Here is a 25845-nt window from a genome sequence, read left to right on the forward strand (position 1 = left end):
GATAAAGTCCATACTTGGGCTCTGAGAGACCCTGCTATAGGCATGGAGGCCCTATGCTCAGCCAAAGAGGTAGTCAGTTTCTTGGGGTCAGGGACAACACCCCGCCCAACCCACCGAGGTTAGACCTCACCCTGAAGCCTCCCAATCCCCAAGAGACCCCTGTTGGCAGTCAATCAGTGAGGCCCAGGCAGACGTGACAGCACCGTTTTATTCATGAGAATCTGCAAAATAAGGTGGATGGATCACAGAGTCACTGCAAGCCTGCGCTCAGGGGCTCCACCCGCAGCCAAAGCCCGCCCTCGGCGCGCAGGATCAGCTCCGGCTTCCGGCGGGGCTCAGTGTGGTCCGGCAGGAACCGGAAGTGCAGCAGCATCAGTGCCAGGACCGTCTTCATCTCCGCCATGGCAAACGCCTGCCCGATACAGTTCCTGCAGGCGGGAGAGTGGACTGTGACTGTGCCCAAGACCCTCATTTGGGTCCCATCACTCCAGGAGCCTGACCCGGGACCCCCCAACCACACCCAGCTCAACCTGAGAGATATAGAGAGGGGCTAAGCATGCCTGGGACCCCCATGTGGGCTTGCATGTCCTGGAGTCTGAGCCAGACTCCAGGTCCCAGGTCAGACCAGCAGATGGAGAAGGGGATTTTGAGCACTCCACGGACTCCTCTAGGACCTACTCATCCCCATTCCATGGACGTTTTCCCATAAACTGTGAAGGAGTGGAGGGAAGAGCTGGAACTGGGACCATCTACAATGTCCCCCTTTTTCGACTCCCGCACCCATCACCCCATCCCTGCCTCAGGCACAGGGCACTCTTACCTGGGCCCTGCGGAGAAGGGAATAAAAGCCAGAGGTGACCTCTCCTTGCTGTTCTCTGGGTCGAAGCGGTAGGGGTCATAGACCTGCAGGTGAGATAAAGGTTTGCTGGGTGGGGTCTCCTAGGTCCAGCAACCTTGTTGGAGAGACAAATGTGTGTGTTGGGGCGAGGTGATGTTGGATTTTCCTCATCAAAACCCTGACCCCTCCACTAGGAACATTGGAATTGACAAACAAAACAAAACAAAAAAAGAGTAGAGGATGGGAGTGGTGGTGGTGAATGAGGAAGGCAGCACCTCAGGATCCGGCCACACGGTTGGGTTGTGATGGACCCCTGTAATATTGATGACGCAGATAATGCCTGTGGGAGAGAAGGGGGCAGTCAGGACCAGGATCCCCTGAAAGGCCCATCTTCCTACCTGGGAGGCTCCTCCCCCTGAGGCTGTGGGCACCTTTTGGGATGACTCGGCCATCTGGGAGAACAATGTCCTGTGTGCAGTGTCGGGAGATGAAGGGAGCTGGGGGATGTAACCGCAGGCTCTCCTTCAGGCACATGGTCAGGAAGGGCAGCTGGGCCAGGTCGTCCCTAAGGAAACACCCCAGCCCCAATCATTATCAAGGGAACGAAGACACAACTCTCCACATTTTCTATTTCCAGATGAGACCTTTTCTCCCTGTCACAAAATAAACTCCATGGGGATCAAACATTTGAGAATTTTCAAAAGCAGAAAACAATTAGAGAAGCAGACAATTAGAAAAGTATCAGAGAAAATTTAGCCAAGCAGTTAAAAATAAATGCTCTGATGAAAACACCAGAAGCCAGCGGTAAAAGGTTAACAAATTTGCATAAAAATAAACATTTTCTGTGGCAAGAAAGCAAACTCAAATGCAAATGAGTGACAAAATACCCAGATCCAATGTTTTGCTCTTATTTGGCATGGTACTACAGATACCAGAAAGTTCAATTAGGCAAGGGAAAAAAAGAGTCATGCAATTTGAAATGTGGGAGCAAATGTATCATTTTGGCAGATAATGATTTTACACTTAGAAAACACTAGAGGCCCCACTGGAAAATGTTTATAAACATTTAAGATCCAGCAAAAGAGCTGAATTCTCTGCTTAATCTTTCTTCTTTTGCAGTGGCTATTTAAAATTTTAATATTGTGTGCACATATTTGGTTCAGAATTTGAGAACTTTAAAACATAATCCACCTCTATGGCCCAATGCCATTTACTTCTCCCCACACGTTGCCAGATTATTATCTTTTTAATGTGTGCTTTCTGGGCTAATTTTTAGCATCTTAAAAAATTATATGGGAGCACAGCATCTACTATAGACACTATTATGTATCCTTTATATGGGAGTGGGGGGCTAGAATGGAGTCACTGTTGCCCTGGCTGGAGTGCAGTGGCACAATCTCGGCTCACTGCAACCTCCACCTCCCAGGTTCAAGTGATTCTCCTGACTCAGCCTTCCAAGTAGCTGGGACTACAGGCATTCACCACCATAGCCAACTAATTTTTTTAAGTTTTAGTAGAGACGGGGTTTCCCCATGTTGACAAGGCTGGTCTTGAACTCCTGATCTCAAGTGATCTCCCCACCTTGGCCTCACAAAGTACTGGGATTACAGGCATGAACCACCATGCCTGGCATGTATCTTTTCTCATTTAACAGTGTATCACTTTTTCATAGCCCCTGGGATTTATGTCAAAATAAGGTTATCCCTACTCTGGAGCTATGAAATAATTTTCTCATGGTTCCTTCTAGAGCTTTTAGGACTCTTTTAGAAAAAAATGATTAATCTGAACGTTATCTTGTCATAAGACACGAGAACCAGGTTCAGTTGCCTTTTTTCCAGAAGGCTTTCCAGTTGTCCCAAGAACTTTTACTTAATTATCTGTATTTTTTCTCTTGATACACAACACCATCTTTAGCATGTACTGTGTTCATTGGGCACAGAATTTATTTGCATAAATCGTTAGTTTTGCCATGTAGAATTAACCGTCAACTGAAAAGATAATAAAAGAAAATATACTAGTCAAAATAATATAAAATACCTGGATTAAACTTAAAAAGAAACATGAAATCTCTGTATTTCATTATAAATTTCCCTCAATCCAAATAAAACACACACGTTGCCATGCAACAAATGTTTGTAAGGGTTCATTTAACAACAACAAAAAAAGCCAGTCTGCCAGATGTTAAAACCTATTAGAAAATCACAGTATTGGGAAGCCGAGGTGAGTGGATCACTTGAGGTCAGGAGTTTGAGACCAGCCTGACCAACGTGGTGAAACCTCATCTCTACTAAAAATACAAAAATTAGCTGGGCGTGGTGGACAGTGCCTGTAATCCCAGCTATTCAGGAGACTGAGTCAGGAGAATTGCTTGAACCCGGGAGATGGGAGGTTTCGGTAAGCCGAGATCGCACTACTGCACTCCAGCTAGACTCCATCTCAAAAAAAGCAAAAAGAAAAAAAAAGTCACAGTAATAAAAATAGTATGGCAATGCCATAAAAAAGGATGCATTCAAACGACTAAAAAGGTTAGAGACAGACGTGTGAATAAGTGAAAACTTCCCATCTGCTAAAGGAAGCCCCACAAAACTCTGGGAAATAGATGGATAGTGTGATACAAAAGAAAATATGGACAAATGTAACTTCATAAAAATTAACTAAAGCACCCCCAAAAAAAGTCAAAAGGCAATCTTTTGCAACAAAAGACAGAAAAAAATCATTAATTGTGATACACATTCTTATAAGTAAATTAGAAAAAAGAACCCAAAGAAAAACAGCAGAAAATATAAGATGACCACTCCCATAGAAAGAAAGTAAGTGGCTTATCAACTTGGGCAAAGGATGCTCTTTCTCACTCTTATTTAAGAAAATGCTCATTAAAAGATGAAATGTGAAAACTGACAAAAATTTTAAATTTAATAATACAATAATACTATTGGCAAATTTGTGGGAAAGCTTGTGCCATCAAACTCAGCAAATATAGAAATGGATTTGCAATCATTATTACAATTGTAGAATGCAAATGGTCCTTGATTCAGCAATTGCATTTTTGGGAATTTGTCCTGCAGAGATGCTTACACATATGAGCAATGGTCACTGTAGACACATGCCAATTGCACAGGTTTAATTTAGCAAAAGGATGAAACAAGCCAAATATACATGGATAGGGAGACGTTTAGATAAATATCTATTGGGAGAACCCACCCCAATATTTCAATGTAGGTTATTTCTATTTTCCATAAGTGTCAGCCAGCTGAGAAATAAAGAGAGACAGTATAAAGAGAGGAATTTTACAGCTGGGCCACCGGGGGTGACATCACATATTGGTAGGACCATGATGCCCACCTGAGCCTCAAAACCAGCAAGCTTTTATTAAGGATTTCAAAAGGGGAGGGGATGTAAGAACTGGAAGTAGGTACAAAGATCACATGCTTCAAAGGGCAAAAAGCAGAACTACTAATAAGGGTCTAACAAAGATCAATTCTGAGGGAACAGGACAAAGGGCAAAAGCAGAACTACTGATAAGGGTCTAACAAAGATCACAAGGCAAAGTGCAAAAGCAGAACTACTGATAAGGGTCTATGTTCAGCAGTGCACGTATTGTCTTGATAAGCATCCTAGACAACAGAAAACAGGGTTTGATAGCAGAGAGCTGGTCTGACCACAAATTTACCAGGGCAGAGTTTTCCCCACCCTAGTAAGCCTGAGGGTGCTGTAGGAGACCAGGGTGAATCTCAGTCCTTATCTCAGCCACATAAGACAGACATTCCCAGAGCGGCCATTATAGGCCTCCCCCCAGGAATGCATTCCTTTCCCAGGGTATGAATATTCCTTGCTAAGAAAAGAATTTAGCAATATCTTCCCTACTTCTACGTCCATTTGTAGGCTCTCTGCAAGAAGAAAAATATGGCTCTTTTTGCCCAAACCTGCCGGCAGTCAAACCTTATGGTTGTCTTCCCCTGTTCCCTAAAAATTGCGTTATTCTGTTCTTTTTCAAGGTGCACTGATTTCATATTGTTCAAACACACATGTTTTGCAATCAATTTGTACAGTTAACACAATTATCACAATGATCCTGAATTGACGTACGTCCTCACCTTATGAAGATAACAGGATTAAGAGATTAAAGACAGGTGTAAGAAATTATAAAAGCATTATTTGGGAACTGATAAATGACCATATTAAAATGAAATCTTCACAATTTATGTTCCTCTGCTGGGGCTCCAGCTGGTACCTCCATTCAGGGTCCCTGACTTCCTGCAACAAACATCCACAGAATGGAACACTGTAGAGCTACACTAAAGGAGAAAATGAGGATCACTAGTCCTGTCACACAATGCAGGCCAGAAGGTAAATCAGTACAGAGACTCTGGAAGGCAAATTGACCATATCTACAATGATTGGAAATGTTTATACAAGTGTCTTCAAGAAAGGGATGGGACAAATAAAACATGGAATGCTATTCAGCACTCAGAAAAAATAGCTATCAGACACACTATTAATTGGGGAAAAAAACATGTTCCGAAATGTCCATAAATGTAAATACCATAGGACAAAAAATATATGGAACATAAAAGGAGAGAGATGATAGAAAGATATGTAGATAGATTGATAAACAGACAGACAGTTAGATGACAAATCAGTATCTCTACAGGCCCCCTTGGAGAAAGGGAGATTAGGTGGGGTAGCAGGAATGTCAAGGATAACCCTTGTCTTATCTGTAATGTCTCATTGAGTGCAAGAAGAACCTGTTCTCATCATTGCTTTTGTAATTCAAAACTCATTTTCCATGTGGTATATATACAGAACGGAGTGCTATTCAGCCTTAAAAACAGAAGAAAATTCTTTCATTTGTGACAACATGGAAGAACCTGGAGGACATCATGCTAAGTGAAATAAGCCAGGCACAAGAAGACAAATAGCACGTGACTTTAATTACCTGCGAGATCTAAAATAGCTAACACAGAAATCATAGAAACCAAGAAGAGAATGATGGTTACCAGAGAAGGGAGGAAGAAAGAATGGAAAGACATTGGTCAGAAGGTACAAGTTTCTGTTACACAGGAGGAATAAGTTTTGAGATCTATTACATGCATGGTGACTATAGATGATAATAATATATTTCTCAAAATTGCTAAAAGAGCAAATTTCAAAAGTTCTCACTACAAAAATGATGAGTATATGAGATGATGGGTATGTTTATTAAATTGACTTAATCATTCCACATTGTATACATATATCATAACATCACGTTGCACCCTATAAATATATATAAGTAAAATCTGTCAATTAAAAATAAAAACAAATATTCCAAAACTCATATTTTGAGAAAAAGAAAAGCTCCCAAAGATATATTGTTAATGTGAAGATATGTGTCTACTTTATTTCTTTTTATTTCAATAGCATTTGGCGTACAAGTGGTTTGGTTATATGGATGATTTCTATAGTGGTGAATTCTGAGGTTTTAGTGCACCCATCACCCAAGTGTATACTGTCCCCAATATGTAGTTTTCTCCCTTACCCACCTCCCAACCTTGATCTCCGAGTCTCCATAGCTCATTATATCACTCTGTATGTATTTGTGTCCTCATAGCTTAACTCCTACATATAGGTGAAAATATATGGTATTTTGTTTTCTATTCTTGACTTACTTCACTTAGAATAATGGCCTCCAGCTCCATCCAAATTGCAGCAAAAGACATTATTTCATTCCTTTTTATGGCTGAGTAGTATTCCATGGTGTATATATGCCACATTTTCTTTATCCACTGATTGGTCAATGGGCACTTAGGTTGGTTCCGAATCTTTACACTTGTGAATTGTGCTACTGTAAGCATGTGTGTGCTTTTGTCTTTTTCATGTAATGACTTTTCCTTTGGGTGGATACCTAGTAATGAGATTGCTGGATGGAATGGTAGCTTTACTTTCAGTTCCCTGAAGAATATCCTTACTGTTTTCCACAGAGGTTGTGTTAATTTCATAGCAGTGTATGAGCATTTCACTTTTCACTACATCCACAACATGCATCTTTTGTTTTTGAACTTTTTAATTATGGCCATTCTTGTAGAAATAAGGTGGTATCTCATTATGGTTTTAATTTGCATATCCCTGATGATTAGTGATGTTGTGCATTTTTTCACATGTTTCTTGGCTGTTTGTGTATCTTCTTTTGAGAATCATCTATTGGTGTCCTTTGCCCACTTTTTGATGGAATTTTTTTTTTTTCTTGCTGATTTGTTTGAGTTCCTTGTAGATTCTGGATACTAGCCTCTTGTCAGATGGATAGTTTGCAAATATTTTCCCCCACTGTATAGGTTGTCTGTTAACTCTGCTATCATTGTTATTATTATTATTATATTATTTTTATTATTTTGTTGTACAGAAGCTTTTTAGTTGAATTAAGTTCCACTGATTAATTTTTGGTTTTGTTGTATTTGCTTTTGTGGTCTTGATCATGAATTATTTGCCTAGGCCAATGTCCAGAAGAGTTTTTCCAAGGTTATCTTATAGAATTGTTAGGCTTTCAGGTCTTAGATTTAAGCCTTTGATTTTTGTACAAGGTGAGAGATGAGGATCTAGTTTCATTTTTCTACATATGGCTATCCAGCTTTTGCAGCACCATTTATTGAATAGGGTGTCCTTTCCCCTATTTATGTTTTTGTATGCTTTGTCAAAGATCAGTTGGCTGTAAGTATTTGGCTTTATTTCTGGGTCCTCCTTTCTGTTGGTCTAAACGCCTACTTTTATACCAGTACCATGCTGTTTTGGTAACTGTAGCCTTGTAATGTAATTTGAAGTCCAGTAATGTGATGCCTTCAAATTTTTTCTTTTTGCCTGGCATTGCTTTGACTACACGGGCTCTTTTTTGGTTCCATATGAATTTTAGAGTTGCCTTTCCCAGTTGTGTGAAAAATGATGAAGGTATTTTAATAGGCAGTGCATTAAATCTGTAGATTGCTTTGCACAGTATGATCATTTTCACAATATTGATTCTTCCAATCCATGAACATGGGATATGTTTTCACTGGTTTGTTTCATCTATGGTTTTGTCCAGCACTGCTTTGTAGTTCTCATTGTAGAGAGCTTTAACCTCCTTGGTTAAGTATATTCCTAGGTTTTTTTTTTTTTTTTTTTTTTTTTTTTTTTTTGCAACTTTTTTTTGTTTGTTTGTTTTGCCCTGTGAGAGTCAGAAGGCGGTTCTCAGGTCACTGGGGTAATGTTCCAGAGGTAAGTATAACTGCCCCTACCTCACAGAAGAGTTTGCCAAAGGAGTGGAGAGTAGCAGGTGGCAGTAAACCTCATCCAGCTCCCATGCAGTTGGCACAAGGTGGGTCTCACACCTGCAGTGTTCCACTCATAGCACTGGATTTAGATCCAGGTAGTCTGTGAACAGAACTAAGACTTGCCCCAGGCAATAAGCTTTTCCCACAGAAATAGCAATGCTTTCAGGGCACGCCCTTTTTTGTCCCTGTCCAAGGCCAGTCACCCAGCTCCTGAACTCCTGTCTGTAGCACACTTCCTGCTTGCCTTCCAGGTTCTGTTCAAGGGAGTTCATTCCCACTCGAGGTTTTATCAAGAAATTCAGTTGGTCATTTCGTTCAACCTGTGACCCCTGCCTGAGCTAGTTGTCTGACTTCCCCAAGGCCCCCTGTGAGATACAATAAGGAATGGCTTCCCTCAGTCCATGCTGGAAATTGGGAATGCCTGAAAGGCACTTCCTACTGCTGCTTCTACTTTTATATTTCTCACCACTCCTTAAATCAGTTCAAGCCCTGGGTAGAGTTAAGGCCTTCCCCTGTGGTCTGGATTTTCAGATTCCTCAGTGAAAATGTGTATCCTCGAGGCAGTCTCTCCCCCTCTCACCCTCTGTGGATTTACAGTTTTTTCACCTGTCTTACAGAGTAGGATGCAACCTGCAGCTCCTGTTGAAGGGTCTGTGGATTCTTTTGGTTTTCCTGTTAAGTCCCCGTGTTGTTTCTTGGGAAAAGAAAGTTCACAGTGTGAATCTCTACATACTATTCTGTCCTTCCACATGGGAGAGCACACTGACATTGCCTCCAATCCACCGTCTTGGGAAAAAATACTATGTCTATTTTATATGCTCTTATTTGTATAGAAAAAGTGTGTGTTCATGTAAAGTGGGCATCAGGATAGCCATTTTCTGGAGGGACACACACAAAACCATTGATGGTAGAAACTGCTAGGGTGAGACTTAAGAAGGAAGCTCCTTTTGATAAATTTTTGGACACTTTTTTTTTTTTTTACAAAGTGCACAATATTACTTGATATTTTGGTTTTTAAAAGCACAAAAAGTTTTGCCACCTTTCAAGACTGCTGTGCTGAACAAAGATTTCGATGGGAAGACACTGCCTCCAAAACACCTGTCCAGTCCCTTGCCTCCTCTCCATCCCCAGCCCCTGGCCTGGCTCGGGTCCCAGAATGTCTTCACTGGGACTTCATTCTACAGCTTGTCCTCTATCCACAGTAGCCCTGAAAACATTTTTCTGGTGCCCAGATATGACCTGTCACTCCCCTGCTGAACCATTTGTTACGGCTCCCCATTGCCTTTGGGTTAAAATGGAAGCCATTACCATTTTCCCATGCCTTCCACAGCCGGACTCTGCTTTCAATGCCATGGTTATTATCTCATCATAACTCAGTTCCTTCCTCTCTCATTCTCTCTCTGTCTTCTTCTCTCTTCCCTCCTCTCTTTATCTTGCTCTCCCTCACTTTCCCTCCCTCTTACTTCTTTCTCCCTTTATGACCATCTCCTTCCCCCAATGCACAAACCTCTCTTTCCCTCTTCTCCCTCTCTCCTACTCCCCCTTTCTGCATTTTTGCCCAGCTTGTCTTTTTCACCTAGAGCACTACAGCATGCAAACATCTACTGATCATCATTCAGGGTTTCAGTTGCACTTTATTATTTTGGTTTTTTACTTTTTTAGAAATGGGTTCTTTCTGTATTGTCCAGGTTGATCTTAAACCTGACCTCAAGTGATTCTCCCACTTCAACCTCCTTGGTACTTGGTATCACGAGTGACAGCCAACACATCTGGCTTGAAACACTTTCTACACTCCCAGCCATGCTTCTCTTGCTCTCAACTCCATCCTTGCCCATGTGGACTGGGAATGCCCTGCACTGGGACTGTTCCCGCTAAGCTGGGAGTACCTGGAAGACATATCCATAGGCAGGGTTCTTTCCAGGTCTCCAGAGCACAGAAAGGTGCTGGGAACAGAACTGGCATTGGAAACGTGTATGGAAGAGTTTGCTGAATGAAGACTGAATGGATGAATGATACAGGTGTTCTAGACAAAGATACATGACTTTTACCCCCAGGTCTTCCTTACAACTCCCTGGACTGGACTGGAGGGTGGGAATTAGTGAACAAAAGAGCAAACTTTCAGGAAGTAAAGATGTTCAAAAAAATGCTAATTCAGAGAAAACAAGAAAGAAGTGAAGGTAAAATTCATTGATTGAACATGTCTAGGTGTCATCATCTGCCTTCATATATTGTCACTAGTTCTCTCAGCAGACTAGGACACTCTGTCCCAAAAGCCTGAAAATTTTCCCCTGCTAGCCAGGCTAGATACCAAGTTCTGCCTCTGGGCTCTACTACTAGTACTGCTAGGCAATAATGGAAGAATTGACAAAAACAACTTCCCCTTCACCAGCTGAGCAAACATTCAAGAAGTGAGGATGCTCGAAAAATATGATATTTCTTGGAGAAAAGAAAGAGAGTGGAGGGAAAGTTCATTTGTTGAACATGTGCAAAGTGGCATAATCTCTCCTCACATACTGTCACCAATTCTCTCAGCAGCCCAGGTCTTTCGGTCCTAAAGGCCTGCAACCTTTCCCCTGACAGCCAGGCTGGGTATCAAGCCCTGCCTGTGGTCCTCTGCTTTTATACCCACTATGTAATAGTGGAAGAATCAACAAAACAACTCCTCCACCCCTCCTCACTTGGGGAGCAGAACAAATGATGGGCTCAGGAACAGGCCAGAAGAACCTGCACTCACCATTCAATCTCTTTAGGATCGCGATCCTTCAGGAGCTCTTGCACCTCCTGTCGGCAGCGCTCCTGGTATTCTGGGTGCCTCGCAAGGTTGTACAGGATCCAGGAGAGACCACTGGCCGTGGTGTCATGGCCTAAGGAGCAGCCAGGTAAGCTTGACTTCAGCACCAGGGGTGGACAGCGCCCAGACATTGAGGCCCTCAGGAGGATGGAGGGAGGGGGAAGATGGGCAGAATGGAGTGATCCAGGGTCCACCCACCCGGATCCTGAGATGGAGGGACCTTTGTCCCCACTGTAGTCCCACACTAGGACCCTCACCTGCAAACATGAAGGTGTCAGCCTCTGCTCTTATATCCTCGTCTGACAATGCCTTCCCATCTTCATCCTGAAGAGACAGCAAGACACACACACACACACACACACACACAAATTATACTATCTCTGAGACTTCAAAGTCTAACCAGAGATAATCTCTGAAGCTCTGGTCTTCTTCTAGAAACTCAAATCCACTCTGCACGTCTAGATCTCTCTTGTTCACCGTCACCAGAGCCCCAAATTCAAGGGCTTCCCCCAGCTCCTTTGCCTCCCCTTTGGACCTTGGTGGCAGGAATCAATGGCTCTCGAATGTTTTCTTTTTCTGCATAATACAGACTTTCAGAGAAAAAGATACTGGCAACCTGGGGTACAGGATATTTGAATGGCAATTTGTGTGGGAGGTTAGAAATTATGTATTGCTCCAAAAATATTTGCTCACATTCTAGAGTGGTCAACTCAGAGAGTCTTATCTTTCCAGAAGATATTTGGGTTATAAAACTATAGAAATTGCCATCTCACAGTAGAGGAGTAGTTTATACTCCAGAACAAAGCATTCTCTCTCTCTGTCTCTTTCTCTCTCTCTCTCTCTCTCTCTCTCTCTCTCTCTCTGTCTCAACTTTCACCCTGTAAGAAAGAAGAAGCATATGAGCTAGCTGTCCTATATAAGATATAAGACTCATCATGGGGGGGGCCCCTCTCCTATGGTGCAAATTCTTGTGCATTTACAGGTAAAAACATTGTGTTGCCCTAGGAATGGAGAGCCAGCACTACAATCCTACTCTGCCTGATGTTATTGCTGTAAATAGCTAATGGGCTGCTATGATCCAGGGGTTTGGTGCATCTGTCATCATAGATATAGACATAGACATAAACATACAGATATACATAAAACTGTGAAAGACTAACACAATAACTTGTAAGTCAAGTAAAATCTCAGGCTCTTCACAGTTTCAAAATTAACAGTGCCCCGTGAGCTGCATGCAATAAAGTCATCTCTAAAACCTGTCTGTGACCTTCCCTTTCTCAAGCATCTTCCATGGCTCCCAGTGCCCTTTGGATCAAGACCAATTTATTTCACCTGACATTTGACATCAAGCTCTATTCTCTCACTTAAATTCAGATCATAGAGAAACCCACCTTGCTCAGCAGAAGCACATCAATGAAATCCAGAGTCTTGGACTTGGCTTTGTCCTTGAGGAAATCATCAATACCTTGAGTGGGGAGGGTGCGGCGCCGCTCCTGGATGACGGCGTCTGTGAAGTCGTGCACCAGGCGGCAGGCCCTGCGGAAGCGCCGCCCGTCTTGGGTGAGGTAATACAGAAAATCCATGTACTGGAGGATATGCTGGTTTCTTTTCTCTACAAGGGCACTGAGCTCCAAGATGGTGGCAATATATTCACTGGGCCTCCTGCAGGCCAAGGGCAGAAAGGGAGGCAACAATGTAACATATGCAAAGCCCTAGGAACACCTCCCACCAGCAGCCAGGAGCTACCTCCCATCAGGAAACTGAGTATCTAGAAACGGATGGTCCTAGAGATGCATGGTGGGTATCAGTCATGAGATTGACTCTCCAGACTGTCTTCTCTCCCTGTGTCTTATCTCTGAGAGAGTAGTCTCCATGCACCTAGGCACCTAGAGTACAGCTTGGACACCATGTTTCTCTCCTCTCTCTCCCACCCAGTATCCAGTACTGATCATTTTCCTTACCAAAAGTGTCCACACAACTCAGACTTCATCCTCTTCCAATTCATCCCTGCTCCAGCTACCCTCCCCCCACCCCAATAACCAACTGTCTCTCTTCTCTCTTTCTCCCTCTCTCTCTTTCACCATGTAAGAAAGAAGGAGCAGCCAGGCACAGTGGCTCACGCCTGTAATCTCAACAATTTCTGAGGCCAAAGAGGGCAGATCACCTGAGGTCAGGAATTCGAGACCAGCCTGGACAACATGGCGAATCCCCTCTCTACTAAAAATACAGAAATTACCTGGATGTGGTGACGGGCTATCAGTTTCCCACACAGCTCAACTCTTACCACATTCATCATCAGCTGAAATTACAAAAGCTCTCCGGAAATCTCTTTATAAACTTCATACCACTTTTCCTGATTTTCAGTGTCCTTAATATCTAGCCCCTACTTCCACAACCTCGTTTCTACTGTCTCTTGTACATGCTTGGCTCATCCTAACCTTCTTGCTTTTGCCCAGATATTTCTACCTACCTGGAAAGACAGCCCTTTCTCCTCTTCCTCGACCTTCAAAGCACAGCTGATACAAATCCTCCAGAAAGGTCCTTCTGGTTACTTTGCTCATTCCTCCCTCCCCAACTTACTCCCTTTGGTCCGAGGATTCACATCCCAGGCCCTGGGAAGGAACTCACTCCTGACAACGGCTGTCAAAGCTGAAGATGCATTTCTGCAGACTGTCCAAGGTCATCAGGCTGATGTGCTCAAACATGTCCAGACGACTGCTGCCCTCTGAGGCCAGGTGCTGCCACTTGTCCTGGCCAGAGAAGTGAAGAGAGCTAGAGCTGGGCCCTGCCTCCTTTGTGCTCCTCCCCAGCCCCAAACATCAGGATGGACTCCCCCACAACCAGCCTGCTGGTCCTTTGCCCCAGGAACCCATTGCCAGCAAGAACCAGACTTGGATGAGAGCAGAAGCTGTTTGTATTAGGAGATGAAGACCCATGGCTTGGAGTCAAGAGACCAGCATTTAAGTCTAGCTGTGTCTCCTGTGCTCTATGTGCCCTTGGTCAACCTATTGCACTCTTCTAGGTCCCACCTGTCAAATATTCAATAAGATCAAGATGATCTGCTTTGGGGCCAGATAAACCAGGATAGAATCTCTGCTCCACCACTCCTAGCTCACTTCCTGGCTGGTTGAACTGTGTCCAGCTTTCTAATCTCTCTGGCCCTCAGTTTGTCTATCTGCAATAGGACAAAAATAACCATAACCTAACAGAGTTATTAAAATTAAATTAGACAACTTATATCCTGGCATTGGGACATGACATTTTTTCAGGCATATGATGAGTGCCCAGTAAATGTTTGCTTTATTCATCTCCATTGCAATAAATTTATTTCAAAAAATATCCCTGTGTTGGAAGAGGCACTTCTTCATCAGCCCTGAGCATCCTTGCTGGGTATGCCACCAATACAAGACCGTGATGTTCTTACTTGAGCCATTTCTCAGAGTTGTGTTTGCAGAAAACAACCTGGAGAGACAAGGCAGTGACTCCCCCTGGAGCAGTATCAGGCTTGTATTTGCCACTATTAAAGCAGATTCCCTAAGCCTAATGCCCATTGTCTGTCGTACAATGTACTGCATGAGCAGACTACTATAGAGGCCCACCAGTGTCACCCCCATGGAATTTAGGTTGACTCAGAAAAAGGATACAAACCAACAAGAAGTACATGTCACTTATTGTGCCATGAGTAATCAACTACCCTTTGTCTCTGACCCAGGAGTCTTGTGTCTTGTGTTAGAATCCATGAAACAGTAACGAGCCAACTTATCAGCTTGCATATTTAAAAAAGTCCTAGACACTTCACAAAATCCTGACCCCCAATTCTTCACTTCTCCCTGTATTCACACCCTTTGCACAGTAATTTTTCAGCAACTCCCATTAAGAGATGCATTCTATTTTACACCCCTTTGAGTCTGTACTGGACTTTTGACTTCCTTTGGCCAATACAGTGTGATGAAATGATGGTGTAGTAACTCTAATAGACCCAAACCTGGTTGAACTTTGAAGCATTGCAGAGATAATGTCCATAGACATTGCAGCCTCCTCTCAGTTTCTTGGAACCCAGTCTCTGCCATGTGAGCAACAGGGTGCCTTCTGGAGGCAGAGAATCACATGGGGGACATCCAGGTGTCACAGCGGAGGCCATCCCAGATCAGCCTGAAGCTAGTGAAGCCCCAAACATGTGAATGAACTAAGCCAGGATCAGCAAAGCTGCCCACCTGACCCACAGCTTCTCATGTGCCAAGAGTGATCCCTTCTACATCCAGAAGAACTGGCCACCTGTCTCACAGACTCGTTAGAAATCATAAACCCTTTTTGCTCTAAGCCAGTGAGTTCTGAAGTTGTTTGTACTCAGCAATGACTACTACGCAATCTTCACTTTTACTCTCTTGAGTTTACAGGGATTCTGTGAGAAAAACACAGAAATTGACACCTTCTGAGAACCTACTACGTGCCAAGTAAACGACCTTTTAAGTAGGGATTATCCTCCCCATTTTACAGATGAGGAAACTAAGGTTCAGAAAGGAAGAGCAATGGCCCAATGTCATCCAGAAGAGCCAAAATTCCAGACCAGATCTGTCCATGCTTCCTCCACCCCAAGACTCCAGCTGGGACCCAGAGTTCAAGGGACTCACAAGCATGATGGTCGCACTCTTGTTGAAGATCTTTACATAGGGCTTCAGGATGTTGAAATGGAAGGCGGGTGTCAGCATCCGACGGTGGTGGCTCCATTTGTCACCGCCACTCAGCAGTATCCCTTCTCCTAGTAGGGCAGCCAAGGACAGGGGGCAAGAGCAGCACCTTCCCCCACGCCTGCCCAAGGTCACCCCCAACCCCTTTCACCTGCAGGTACTCACCCAGCCAGGGCTTCAGAAACCTGATGGAGAGAGCATCCTTGGGTGCAATGGCAGCTGGCATGAATGAGGACCATCAGGGGCCATGTAGAGGGCAAGAGAGGAACTTCAGGTGTAGGGCAAGGCTCCCTACCCGCACTTTCCCCACTTCATGCCCAGCATAGCGGGAAGGGGGCCAAGGGCAAAAGACGAAGGGAGGATAGAGGAAGAAGGACCAGCCCAGGCTGCAACAGCACAGTTGCAAATGACACAACCTAACGGGGCATAGCACAGCCCAGCCCAGCACTCCTTGACATGGCTCCTATATGTCCCAACATGTTCTGCAACAACGGAGCACAGCTCCACACTCTACAAAATACCTTTAAAGGAGCCCAGGACACCCTGTCTGCCCCAGCACTCTCTGTCATCTCCTGACATGGACCTGAGATAGTCTGACATGACCTCTGTGTACCCCACAGACAAGCCCCAGATAGGGTTTAAATATGATTTCTTAAATGTCCCAGACATGTCCCAGGTGTAACCAAGACTTTTCTTCAAGCATAATAGGAATGGATTTCGAAACCTGGCTCAGGAAGACTAAAATAATGACTCTGACAATTCCAAAGAGACCCTAGCTCCCAGACCTTGGACAAGCTACAAACGTGACGAAGAGATGACAAGGAGGAGAAAAGACAATTTCAAATCACATGTCAGAGAAGAACCAGAAAGTCTCTGACATACCCCAAGTGTCCTTGGCCAAAGCTGAGCCACACACATGATGACTTCCCCATATGATCCCAGGTTAAACAGAAAGGATACAACCAGGTATAATATTGAAACTATAGGCTGTTTATGGGACTCCTGGGGGAAAGGTGAGCTTTCTGACAAGACCTAAGCTGCTGGGACCCATGGTTGACACCATAAAGAAAGACTGCCTTAAAAGAAAAATTGATGCAGAGAAATGGTGAAATTAAGAAAAGGAGACAGATTCCTGATGATGTTCATTGACACTTGGTTTCAGCCATGCCTGAAGACCACCGTCCCTGGACTTTACACTCCTTTGATTCTCTTTATTTGCTTAGAGCACACAAAGTTGAGTTTCCGTCACTCACAACTGAAAGAGACCTCAGCAGCCAGAGAGCTGGTGACCTGCACAGAGTCACTAAGCATTTTGGGGTCAGAGCCATAGTTTCTGTGGGATGCTGCCACTTCCCTTGCTCAGCCTGGTGTGTCCAAGGATGAGAAGAGCAAAGAGCAAGGGGAGATCAACCAGCTGGGGTGGGTTCTCCTATTGGAGAATCCTGAAGCCTGCAGGAGGAGGGCAGTGATTGTAAGGTGGATGAGTGACAGGATGAGGTAGAAGGAACAGACCCATCATAGGTGGACGTCACATAAATAACAGCCCAGATTCTCCGCCAGCCACAAGTCCTCCTACCACTCTGGGCTGAAGGATGGACAAGGCTGGTGCCAGGACTGGCTGGACCCCCAAATACCAATGATGCCCACTGCATCATCCTGCCACACACTTTAAAAACATCCCACTTATTGGTCCAGACTCAGCTCCAACAACTCCTTCTCCAGGAAACATTCCAGCCTGCCCCATCAGACACCCAGTTCTCCTCTAGGTTGTCACATCCATCTCTCTCTTGCCCATTCCTGATCCCATGAAGCTGGAAATGTCTCTGTCTAGACCCGTCTCCTCAAGCATGGGGGTTTCTTCAAGAAAGGGCCCTGAATTGAGGCGTCTTGGGGCCCCAGTGGTGCCCAGAACACCAAGGCAGGGAGCAGAAGGCAATGGAGGGAGAAGACATTGAGATGGAAGTCTCAGTGAGGGGCATGAATACTCAAGGAGGGGCCTGGGTACTGCAGGGACCACACAGAGGCTTGGCTTGGCACCCACCACCACAAACTCTGCATGGGTACCTGAGGCATTGGTGATAGACCGAATGGTGTCAGGGTGGCATAAAACGATGAAGGGGATGATGGGACCCATCCATATCATAAACCCCTGGGAATAGGTGGCCGATATCTGGGTCAAGTTCTTCAAGCCCTCCTCTGTAGGAGTGATCTGAAAGCAAGTCAGGGGGCCGTCAACTCCTGTGATGGTTAATTCTAGGTGTCCACTAGACTGGGCTAAGGGATGCCCAGATAGCCAGTCAAACATTATTGCTGTGTGTGTCTGTGAGGGTGTTTGAGAAGAGATTAGCATTTGAAGGTAAGCAGGATGGAAATAGTAGGTGCAGAGGAATGAGTGAGTGAGGAGAAGAATGAGTGAGTGAGGAGAGGAATGAGTGAGTGAGGAAAAGAGTCAGTGAGGAGAGGAATGAGTGAGTGAGGAAAAGAGTCAGTGAGGAGAGGAATGAGTGAGTGAGCAGAGGAATGAGTGAGTGAGGAGAGGAATGAATGAGTGAGGAGAGGAACGAGTGAGTGGGTAGATGAATGAGTGAGTGAGGAGAGGAATGAGTGAGTGGGTAGAGGAAGGAGTGAGTGAGGAGAGGAATGAGTGTGAATGCGTGAGGAGAGGAATGAGTGAGTGAGGAGAGGAACAAGTGAGTGGGTAGATGAAAGAGTGAGTGAGGAGAGGAATGAGTGTGTGGGTAGAGGAATGAGTGAGTGGGTAGAGGAATGAGTGAGTGAGGAGAGGAATGAGTGAGTGAGGAGAGGAATGAGTGAGTGAGGAGAGGAATGAGTGAGTGAGGAGAGGAATGAGTGAGTGAGGAGAGGAATGAGTGAGTGAGGAGAGGAATGAGTGACTGAGGAGAGAAATGAGTGAGTGGATGTTGAAATGAGTGAGTGGGTAGATGAACGAGTCAGTGAGGAGAGGAATGAGTGGGTAGAGGAATGAGTGAAAGGGCAGAGGAATGAATGAGTGAGGAGAGGAATGAGTGTGTGGTAGAGGAATGAGTGAATGGGCAGAGGAATGAGTGAGTGAGGAAAGGAATGAGTGAGTGGGTAGAGGAATGAGTGATTGAGGAGAGGAATGAGTGATTGAGGAGAGAAATGAGTGAGTGAGTAGGGGAATGAGTGAATGGGCAGAGGAATGAGTGAGAAGACGATTGAGTGAGTGAGGAGAGGAATGAGTGAGTGGGTGTTGAAATGAGTGAGTGAGGAGAGGAATGAGTGAGTGAGGAGCAGAATGAGTGAGTGAGGAGACGATTGAGTGAGTGAGGAGAGGAATGAGTGAAGGGGCAGAGGAATGAGCGAGTGAGGAGAGGAATGAGTGAGCAGAGGAATGATTGAGCCATCTCCCTTGCTTCTCTGGGGTCCCAGACCCCAGCCACCATGAATACCCAGCTCCCTGAACCCCTACTGGAAGTCCCACCCCTCTGGAAGTCCATCTACCCTGAGACCCCATACCCCATCCAATCCATTGAGGGCATGAACAGGACAGAAAGGCAGAGGAAAGGAAGAACTTGCTCACTCTTCTGCAACTGGGACATCCGTCTTCTCCTGCCCTCAGAACTCCAGATACTCAGGCCTTTCTGGACTCTGGCTGAATTTACACCACCAGCATCACTGGTTTCTGACTTGCAGATGGTATATCATGGGAATTCTTGGCCTCCATCATCACATTATCCAATTCCCATAATAAATTCTTATCTCTCTGTCTCTTTCTGTCTCCATACATACATGCACTAGAGGTAAGAAGAAACACCCTATCTGTTTCTAAGGAGATTCCGTTTCTAGGAAGAACCTCGAATAATGCTCCGCCCTAGAAGGAGCCACAAGTCCCCCTGCAGCCACCGGATGTGGTGCAGCGTCTGCAGTGAGCAGCGTGTCTGGATTCTGAACAGCTGCAGGGGATTTCTGCTGACCTCTGCTCCTTCTCTCTTGGGGCTGTCCCAGGATCCGAGGGTAAACACCAAAGCAGAGAGAGAAGACAAGCTGTCTGCTCAAGAGGATGTGTTTTCTCGTCCTGGAAATGATTTCAGTCTGGGGATTGCTATATTGGAAGGTCCCCATGGGAGGAGGTTTGTGGGCAGCAGTGTGGCCTCAGGACATATCCCTAGGGCTGGTTCCCACATCCTTTTGTGTCCTGGCTGGCCCACATGGGCACTGGTTCATCCCACAGACTAAGAGTCTGCATGTTGAGGGCCCTCCATTCTTAGCAGCCCCCAGGGGAGAGGAGGTGACTCTAATGTCCATCATGATGGCAGCTCCTACCTGGGAGAGCCTCCCTTATGCCAGGCTCTGTGCTAGCGCCTCCTGTGGACATGTGGACACGTGGACACGCCCATCAATCCTGCCACCTGTAAGTGAGCAGATGGAGGCCACATCCCCCAAAGGGGAGGACTGGTTCAAGTCAGAGGGCAAGGTTTGAGAGTGTCAAGGACGGCTTCTGAAAGGGGAAGGGAGTGGGCAAATTATATCCAGGTTGGGCTACAGGGCTCATTTGGACATCTTAGTGGGGAAGAGCACATTGTCTGTGGAAGGGGATGGGGTGGGAGACTGCCTGCTTCTCTTCTGGTCCTGCTGTGTCCTTCCATGGGGAAGGAAGTCAGAGCTAATTCCTGTGGGAAAGCAGCAGCCCAGAGATGGGCAGATACAAGCAAATAGGCCAGTCAGGGAGCAGCCTCTGTATAATGGGTTCAGGAGGCCTCAAGTCCAGCAGAGTAGAAGGTGGGAATGCCAGGAGAGCCCTGCTCTGTGCACCCCACAGCCATGCAGGAGCCTCTGGGAGGTGCAGTAGTGTAGGGAAGACAGGCAGGAAAAGGATCCAAGCAGGCTGAGGTGGAAGGACAGGGAGGTGAGAAAGGATTGGGATGGAACTGCAGAGGAATGAATGAAAGAGGAGAACAATGAGTCCGTGGGTAGAGGAATCAGTGATTGAGGAGAAGAATGAGTGAATGAGGAGAACAATGAGTGAGCGAGGAGAGGAACGAGTGAGCGAGGAGAGGAACGAGTGAGGGAGGAGAGAATGAGTGAGCGAGGAGAGGAATGAGTGAGTGAGGAGAGGAATGAGTGAGCGAGGAGAGGAATGAGCGAGTGAGGAGAGGAATGACTGAGTAGGTAGAGGGATGAGTGAGTGGGTAGAGGAATGAGTGGGTAGAGGGATGAGCGAGTGAGGAGAGGAATGAGCGAGTGAGGAGAGGAATGAGTGAGTGGGTAGAGGAATGAGCGAGTGAGGAGAGGAGTGAGTGGGTAGAGGAATGAGTGAGTGAGGAGAAGATGAGTGAGTGAGGAGAGGAATGAGCGAGTGAGGAGAGGAATGACTGAGTAGGTAGAGGGATGAGTGAGTGGGTAGAGGAATGAGTGGGTAGAGGGATGAGCGAGTGAGGAGAGGAATGAGCGAATGAGGAGAGGAATGAGCGAGTGGGTAGAGGAATGAGCGAGTGAGGAGAGGAATAAGTGAGTGGGTAGAGGAATGAGTGAGTGAGGAGAAGAATGAGTGAGTGAGGAGAGGAATGAGCGAGTGAGGAGAGGAATGAGCGAGTGAGGAGAGGAATGACTGAGTAGGTAGAGGGATGAGTGAGTGGGTAGAGGGATTAGTGAGTCAGGAGAGGAATGAGTGAATGGGCAGAGGAATGAGTGAACCATTGCCCTTGCTTCTCTGGGGTCCTACGCCCCAGACACCATCAATACCAAGCTCCCTGAACAACATTCCTGCTATTCTGGAAATCCGTCCACCCTGAGACCCCAGACACATTTTGCTGTCACACTCACCAGGCCCAGGTGACCCCAAAACCAGTTCTGTTTTGGGGGCTGCGGGAAACACTGGAGCCGGCGGCGGTTGTCATAGAAGGCGTAGGTCCAGGCCAGGACGCGGGCAAGGAGCCAGGAGCCCACAACCAGCATCAGGAGCAGCCCTGGGGACGTTGCCACCGGTCCGAGGCCCAGCCAGGGCAGGCTCAGCAGTGACATCCTGCAGGGCAGAGGGGATGGAAGGTGAGGTCCTGAGGCCCAGGGAAGAGCTCCAGAAACAGTGGAGAAGGGTAGGATCAGTAACTACTGAGGGCAGGGCAGGGAGGGCTCAGAGGTGGGTAAACAACGGCTGAGATCTAAAGTCCAGAAAGGCCCAACCAAAACCAACAACCAAGTGGCCTCCAGTGATCTGGTAACCACACAGAAAGGGAAAGAGATGGGCTGATTAGAGTCCGGAAGGGCCCAGCCTGAATCCTTGGGAATTTGCTAGGAGTTCAGTTACCAGGAAACCACCAGTTTCCCATGCCAGCAGCTTGTAGCCACCCCAGCCTTGGGCAGTCCCCTCCCCATTCCAGGCCAGGACCCTCCAGCCTGGCCACCCCCAGCCTGGCACCTTTTGTCAGGAACAGCCTGTCCCACAGAAACTCCTCTCCGCTTCTGCTGGGAAGTCTTTGGCCCTGGTCCCTGACCTAGGGAAGGCCTTAGGAGGCTGGGCTGGGCTGGGATGGGCTGAGGCAGCCAATCCCCACAGTCTGGGTGTGTCTTCCGTGCCTGGGCAGCCAGCCAAAACCTGGGGTTGGGCCAGCTGGGTGCAGCTTAGGGTGCTCCAGCACGAGCACTGAATTCTCAGGTCTCAGTACCTTCTTGGCAATGTGCAGGGGAAGTTGGGGGGTGGTTAAAGGGGAATCTGAGCCCCAAGTTTACCTCCACCCTGCCCTTCCAAGACAAGGGCATTCAGATAAAAGCATATACTTACCGTGAGAGTTCGCAGCCAGCTGAGCTGAGCCAGGCCAACCCTTGTCCCAGATCATCTGGGCTCCTCTCCAAACATGGGCAGGGAGGATGTCAGGCACCATATCTGGTGCAGACTTAGGAGATTCAGAGACAGAAGCCTCTCATCTCTGGCTTCACAACCTGGCAAGAGTTCAAGTCCTGCCTCCAGGCAGCCAAAGGCCTCAGCTGAGACCTGACTGCCGGAAGCAGGAAGAAGGAATGCAGCCCCAACCCCACTGAAGATTACCAGCGTCGGATTCTGAGGATAAAGAATCCAGCTGGAGGAGCAAACCTACAGGCCTACAGGCTGGGTCGGCTTAGGAGGACAGAGTGGAGGCATAGGGGATGAGGCTGAGCGTGACTGTGAGTGGACGGGGTCCAGGCAGGGGAGGGCAGAGCGAGAGGACCCTGAGTGGAGTCCTTGTTCTGCCCTGTCCTTTCTCTGACTGTGGGCAATGTGGCCCTCCTGGGCTCATGCTTCCCATCTGGGAAATGGGATATCAGATGAGGCCTCAGAGGGTGACAGGGGAAGGCTCCTAAGAAGAAAGAGCTCCAAAAAGAGGGACCGAAGGGAAGGGGATGGCAACTAGCACTTCAGCTGCTGTGTGCCTGTCTCTACTCTGTGCAAAAGACTGTATGGAAGGTACTACTGTGTGCACTTAGTGTGTGCCAGCCTCACTATATAAAGTGCACCTACTGTGTATCAGCTACTCTACATAAATTCTGTCTACTATGTGCCAGGTGTGCCACATAAAGCTCACCTACTGTGTGCAGCATGCTCTATATAATGTAAGCTTACTTTGTGCAGAGTACTTCATATAAAGCGTGCCTACTCTGTGCCACATGCCATATATAAAGCATACCTACTGTGTGTCAGGTGCTCCACTTTGAACATGTCTACTATGTACCTTGTGACCTACCTAAAGCGCACCTACTCTGTGTCAAGTATTCTACATAAATCTTGTCTATTATGTGCTGGCTACTCCACATATAGTGCACCTACTGTGTGCCAGGTGCTCCACATAAAGAGTGTCTACTGTATGCTGAGTGCCCTTCACAAAACCTGTATCTTGAGTCCCTAGCCCTTTATATAAACCACGCTTGCTGTGTGCCAGGTGCTTTAAATAAAGCACACCTACTGTGTGCTAGATGTTCCACATAAAATGCTTCTCCTGTGTGTTAGATCCCCTACATAAAGTAAAAGTACTCTGTGCAACATATTTGACATAAAGCAGACATACTGTGTGCCAGGTGCACTATATAAAGTGTGCCTTACTGTGTGCCAGATATGCTACATAAAGAGCACCTGCTGTGTGCCAATTATGCCACATAAAGTGTACCTACTATGTGCTAGGTGCGCCACATAAAGTACACCTACTGTGTGCCAGGTGCTCTACATAACATGCACCCGACTGTATCAGATGCTCACCTGGCTCACAGTGCCCAAAGCTGTCCCACCACCCTCCCATCAGCTCTCTAGACCAGAGCCCTGGGCATTGTTGGAGAGACCTGAGTGATGGCACCCAGAGGAGGGAAGGTGTCCATTTAACATAAAAGCAAACTGAGGCTCGGAGAGGGCAGTCCTCTAGTCCAAGTTGCAGAGCTCACAGGAACTCAGGTCTCTGAGACCCTCAAGTCCAAATCCATCCTCTCTGCCATGCTGCACCACCCCCATTCATTAGCGTCAATACCATGTTAATATAGGGACATTTATAATGGAGGAATCTCAGGCAATGTGGAGGCCCCAAAGGAGAAATACCTTGAGGCCCTTGGATCAGTACCTGGCTCCTTCTCCCACACACAGGATCCTTCGCCCAACAGATCCAGGGCTCCCCTCCTGGCCCTCCCTAGATCTGTTCAGAATTTCCCTGTGGGGTGGACTTAGGTGAGGCGGGGCTTGAAGGAGGGGGCTCCTAGCAGAGCTGCTGAGCAGGAGGGTGGGAAAGTCAGTACTCCTGACACTGGCTGGGTGTTGGGGAGCCCCTAGACCACCCCCACCCCACTACCTCTGCCAACTCAAACAGCCAGGGCATTCAGGCACCTGGCCCTACGGCCTCAATTGGGTAGGGTGCATCCCCCAAAATTCCCACTCCCTCTGCAAGGACAGACCTCACCTGCTGGCGGTTCCATCCCTGTTAGGCTCAGGGAGCAAAGCCAGAGGTTGATGAACAGCCAGAGTCCTAGGGACAGAGAAGAAAGTGCCCCCAGTGGCTAGAGGGGCTCAGCTCACTGCAACCTCCTGTGTGCCTGGGATGGGCAGGCAGCCTAGAGCAGGAATGGTAGTCATCGACATTGCCAACATGAGTCATGGAGCCTGTTTTAAGTCTTTTAAGTATATTAACCATTTTGTTTTTCCATTTCACAAATGAGAAATCAAGTCTGGAAAATATTTAAGTGACTACTCACAGTCACACAGCTGATGGATCTGGGCTGTGCACCAGACCACCCACCCAGCCTCACATTGTACCCCCCTCACCACCAGGCTGTGCTCCTTCACGTTTGTAAATGGGTGTTTCAGTAGCACCATCTCACAAAGTTGTCATAATAACTAAAACAGACGATGCATGCAAAATAACGTTTTGGGATAAAAAGAAGGGAGTGAAGGGGAAGTTCATTTACTAAACATGTGTTAAGTGGCATCACCTCCCCTCATTCATTGTCACCAATTCTCTCAGTAGAGCAGATATTTTCTGTCCAAACAGCCTGCAACTTTTCCCCTAATAGCCAGACTGGGTATTGAGCCCTGCCTGTCGTCCTCTGCTCCTATTCCCACAAAACGATAGTGGCAGAGTAGACAAAAACAACTGTTCCTCCCCTCCCTACCTGGGGAGCAGAGTCATCCACACTGCCAACATGAGTCATGGAGCTCAGGAAGAGCCACCAGCACCTGTACTCACCATTCAATCTCTTTAGGCTTGTGGTCCTTCACAAACTCTTGCACCTCCTGCCAGCAGCGCTCCTGGTATTCTGGGTGCCTTGCAATGTTGTACAGGACCCAGGAGAGACCACCCGCCATGATGTCATGGCCTGAGGGGCAGCCAGGCAGTCTTGGGTTTCTGGGCTGCTTCAGCACCAGAGGATGGACAGCACCCGTGCATTGAGAGCCTGGGGGAGGATGGGGGAAGGGGAATGGGAAGGGTGAAGCGATCCAGGGTCCACCCACAACATCCCTGGGGTGAGAGATCCTGACCCTCACTGTAATCCTACACTGGGACCCTCACCCTCAAACATGAAGTTGTCAGCTTCTGCTCTTATGTCCTCATCAGACAACTCCTTCCCATCTTCATCCTGGAGAGAAGGCAAGACACCCTTGAAAATCACACCAGCTCTGAGGACTCCTCAGTCTAACATGAAATAATCTCTGAAGATCCATCCTTCTTCCAGAAAACCAAGCCCAGCTTGCACTCCTAGATGTCTCTTGGTCACTATTTAGGATTGCTTTTCCTAGTTCTGTGAAAAATAATGGTATTT

The 25845-nt window shown here is 46.7% G+C and overlaps 2 protein-coding genes across 3 annotated transcripts in view; both read right to left on the reverse strand.

The window, feature by feature from the left end:
- RAB8A (RAB8A, member RAS oncogene family) overlaps positions 1–25845 on the reverse strand; it is a 405903-nt gene that overhangs the window by 310586 nt on the left and 69472 nt on the right. The window lies entirely within an intron of this gene.
- Positions 189–22064, reverse strand: LOC126942251 (cytochrome P450 4F12). Of its 2 annotated transcripts, none has more exons than XM_050769617.1 (13): positions 21995–22064; positions 21403–21601; positions 17662–17806; positions 15763–15816; positions 15541–15668; positions 13538–13659; positions 12301–12571; positions 11167–11233; positions 10853–10982; positions 1270–1403; positions 1114–1178; positions 821–903; positions 189–428 (listed from the first exon to the last, which is right to left on the reverse strand). In XM_050769617.1, the coding sequence occupies exons 2-13, from the start codon at positions 21598–21600 to the stop codon at positions 251–253; spliced, it is 1575 nt and encodes a 524-aa protein (XP_050625574.1). In that variant the 5' UTR covers position 21601; positions 21995–22064; the 3' UTR covers positions 189–250. The 2 variants fall into 2 exon arrangements, with proteins under 2 accessions (XP_050625574.1, XP_050625575.1); XM_050769618.1 differs by lacking the exon at positions 21995–22064 and adding an exon at positions 21884–21934.

The sequence above is a fragment of the Macaca thibetana genome, chromosome 19 (genome assembly GCF_024542745.1).
Source record: "Macaca thibetana thibetana isolate TM-01 chromosome 19, ASM2454274v1, whole genome shotgun sequence".
Taxonomy (NCBI): domain Eukaryota; kingdom Metazoa; phylum Chordata; class Mammalia; order Primates; family Cercopithecidae; genus Macaca; species Macaca thibetana.

Bases quoted from the DNA above. Each gene is read 5' to 3' on its own strand.
- LOC126942251 (XM_050769617.1), bottom strand. From the start codon at position 21,600: ATGTCACTGCTGAGCCTGCCCTGGCTGGGCCTCGGACCGGTGGCAACG. The intron at 15,669-15,762 runs GTGAGTACCTGC...CTGCCCTACTAG, and splicing joins GTTTCTGAAGCCCTGGCTGG to GAGAAGGGATACTGCTGAGT. The intron at 13,660-15,540 runs GTGAGTCCCTTG...TTCTCTGGCCAG, and splicing joins AGAGTGCGACCATCATGCTT to GACAAGTGGCAGCACCTGGC.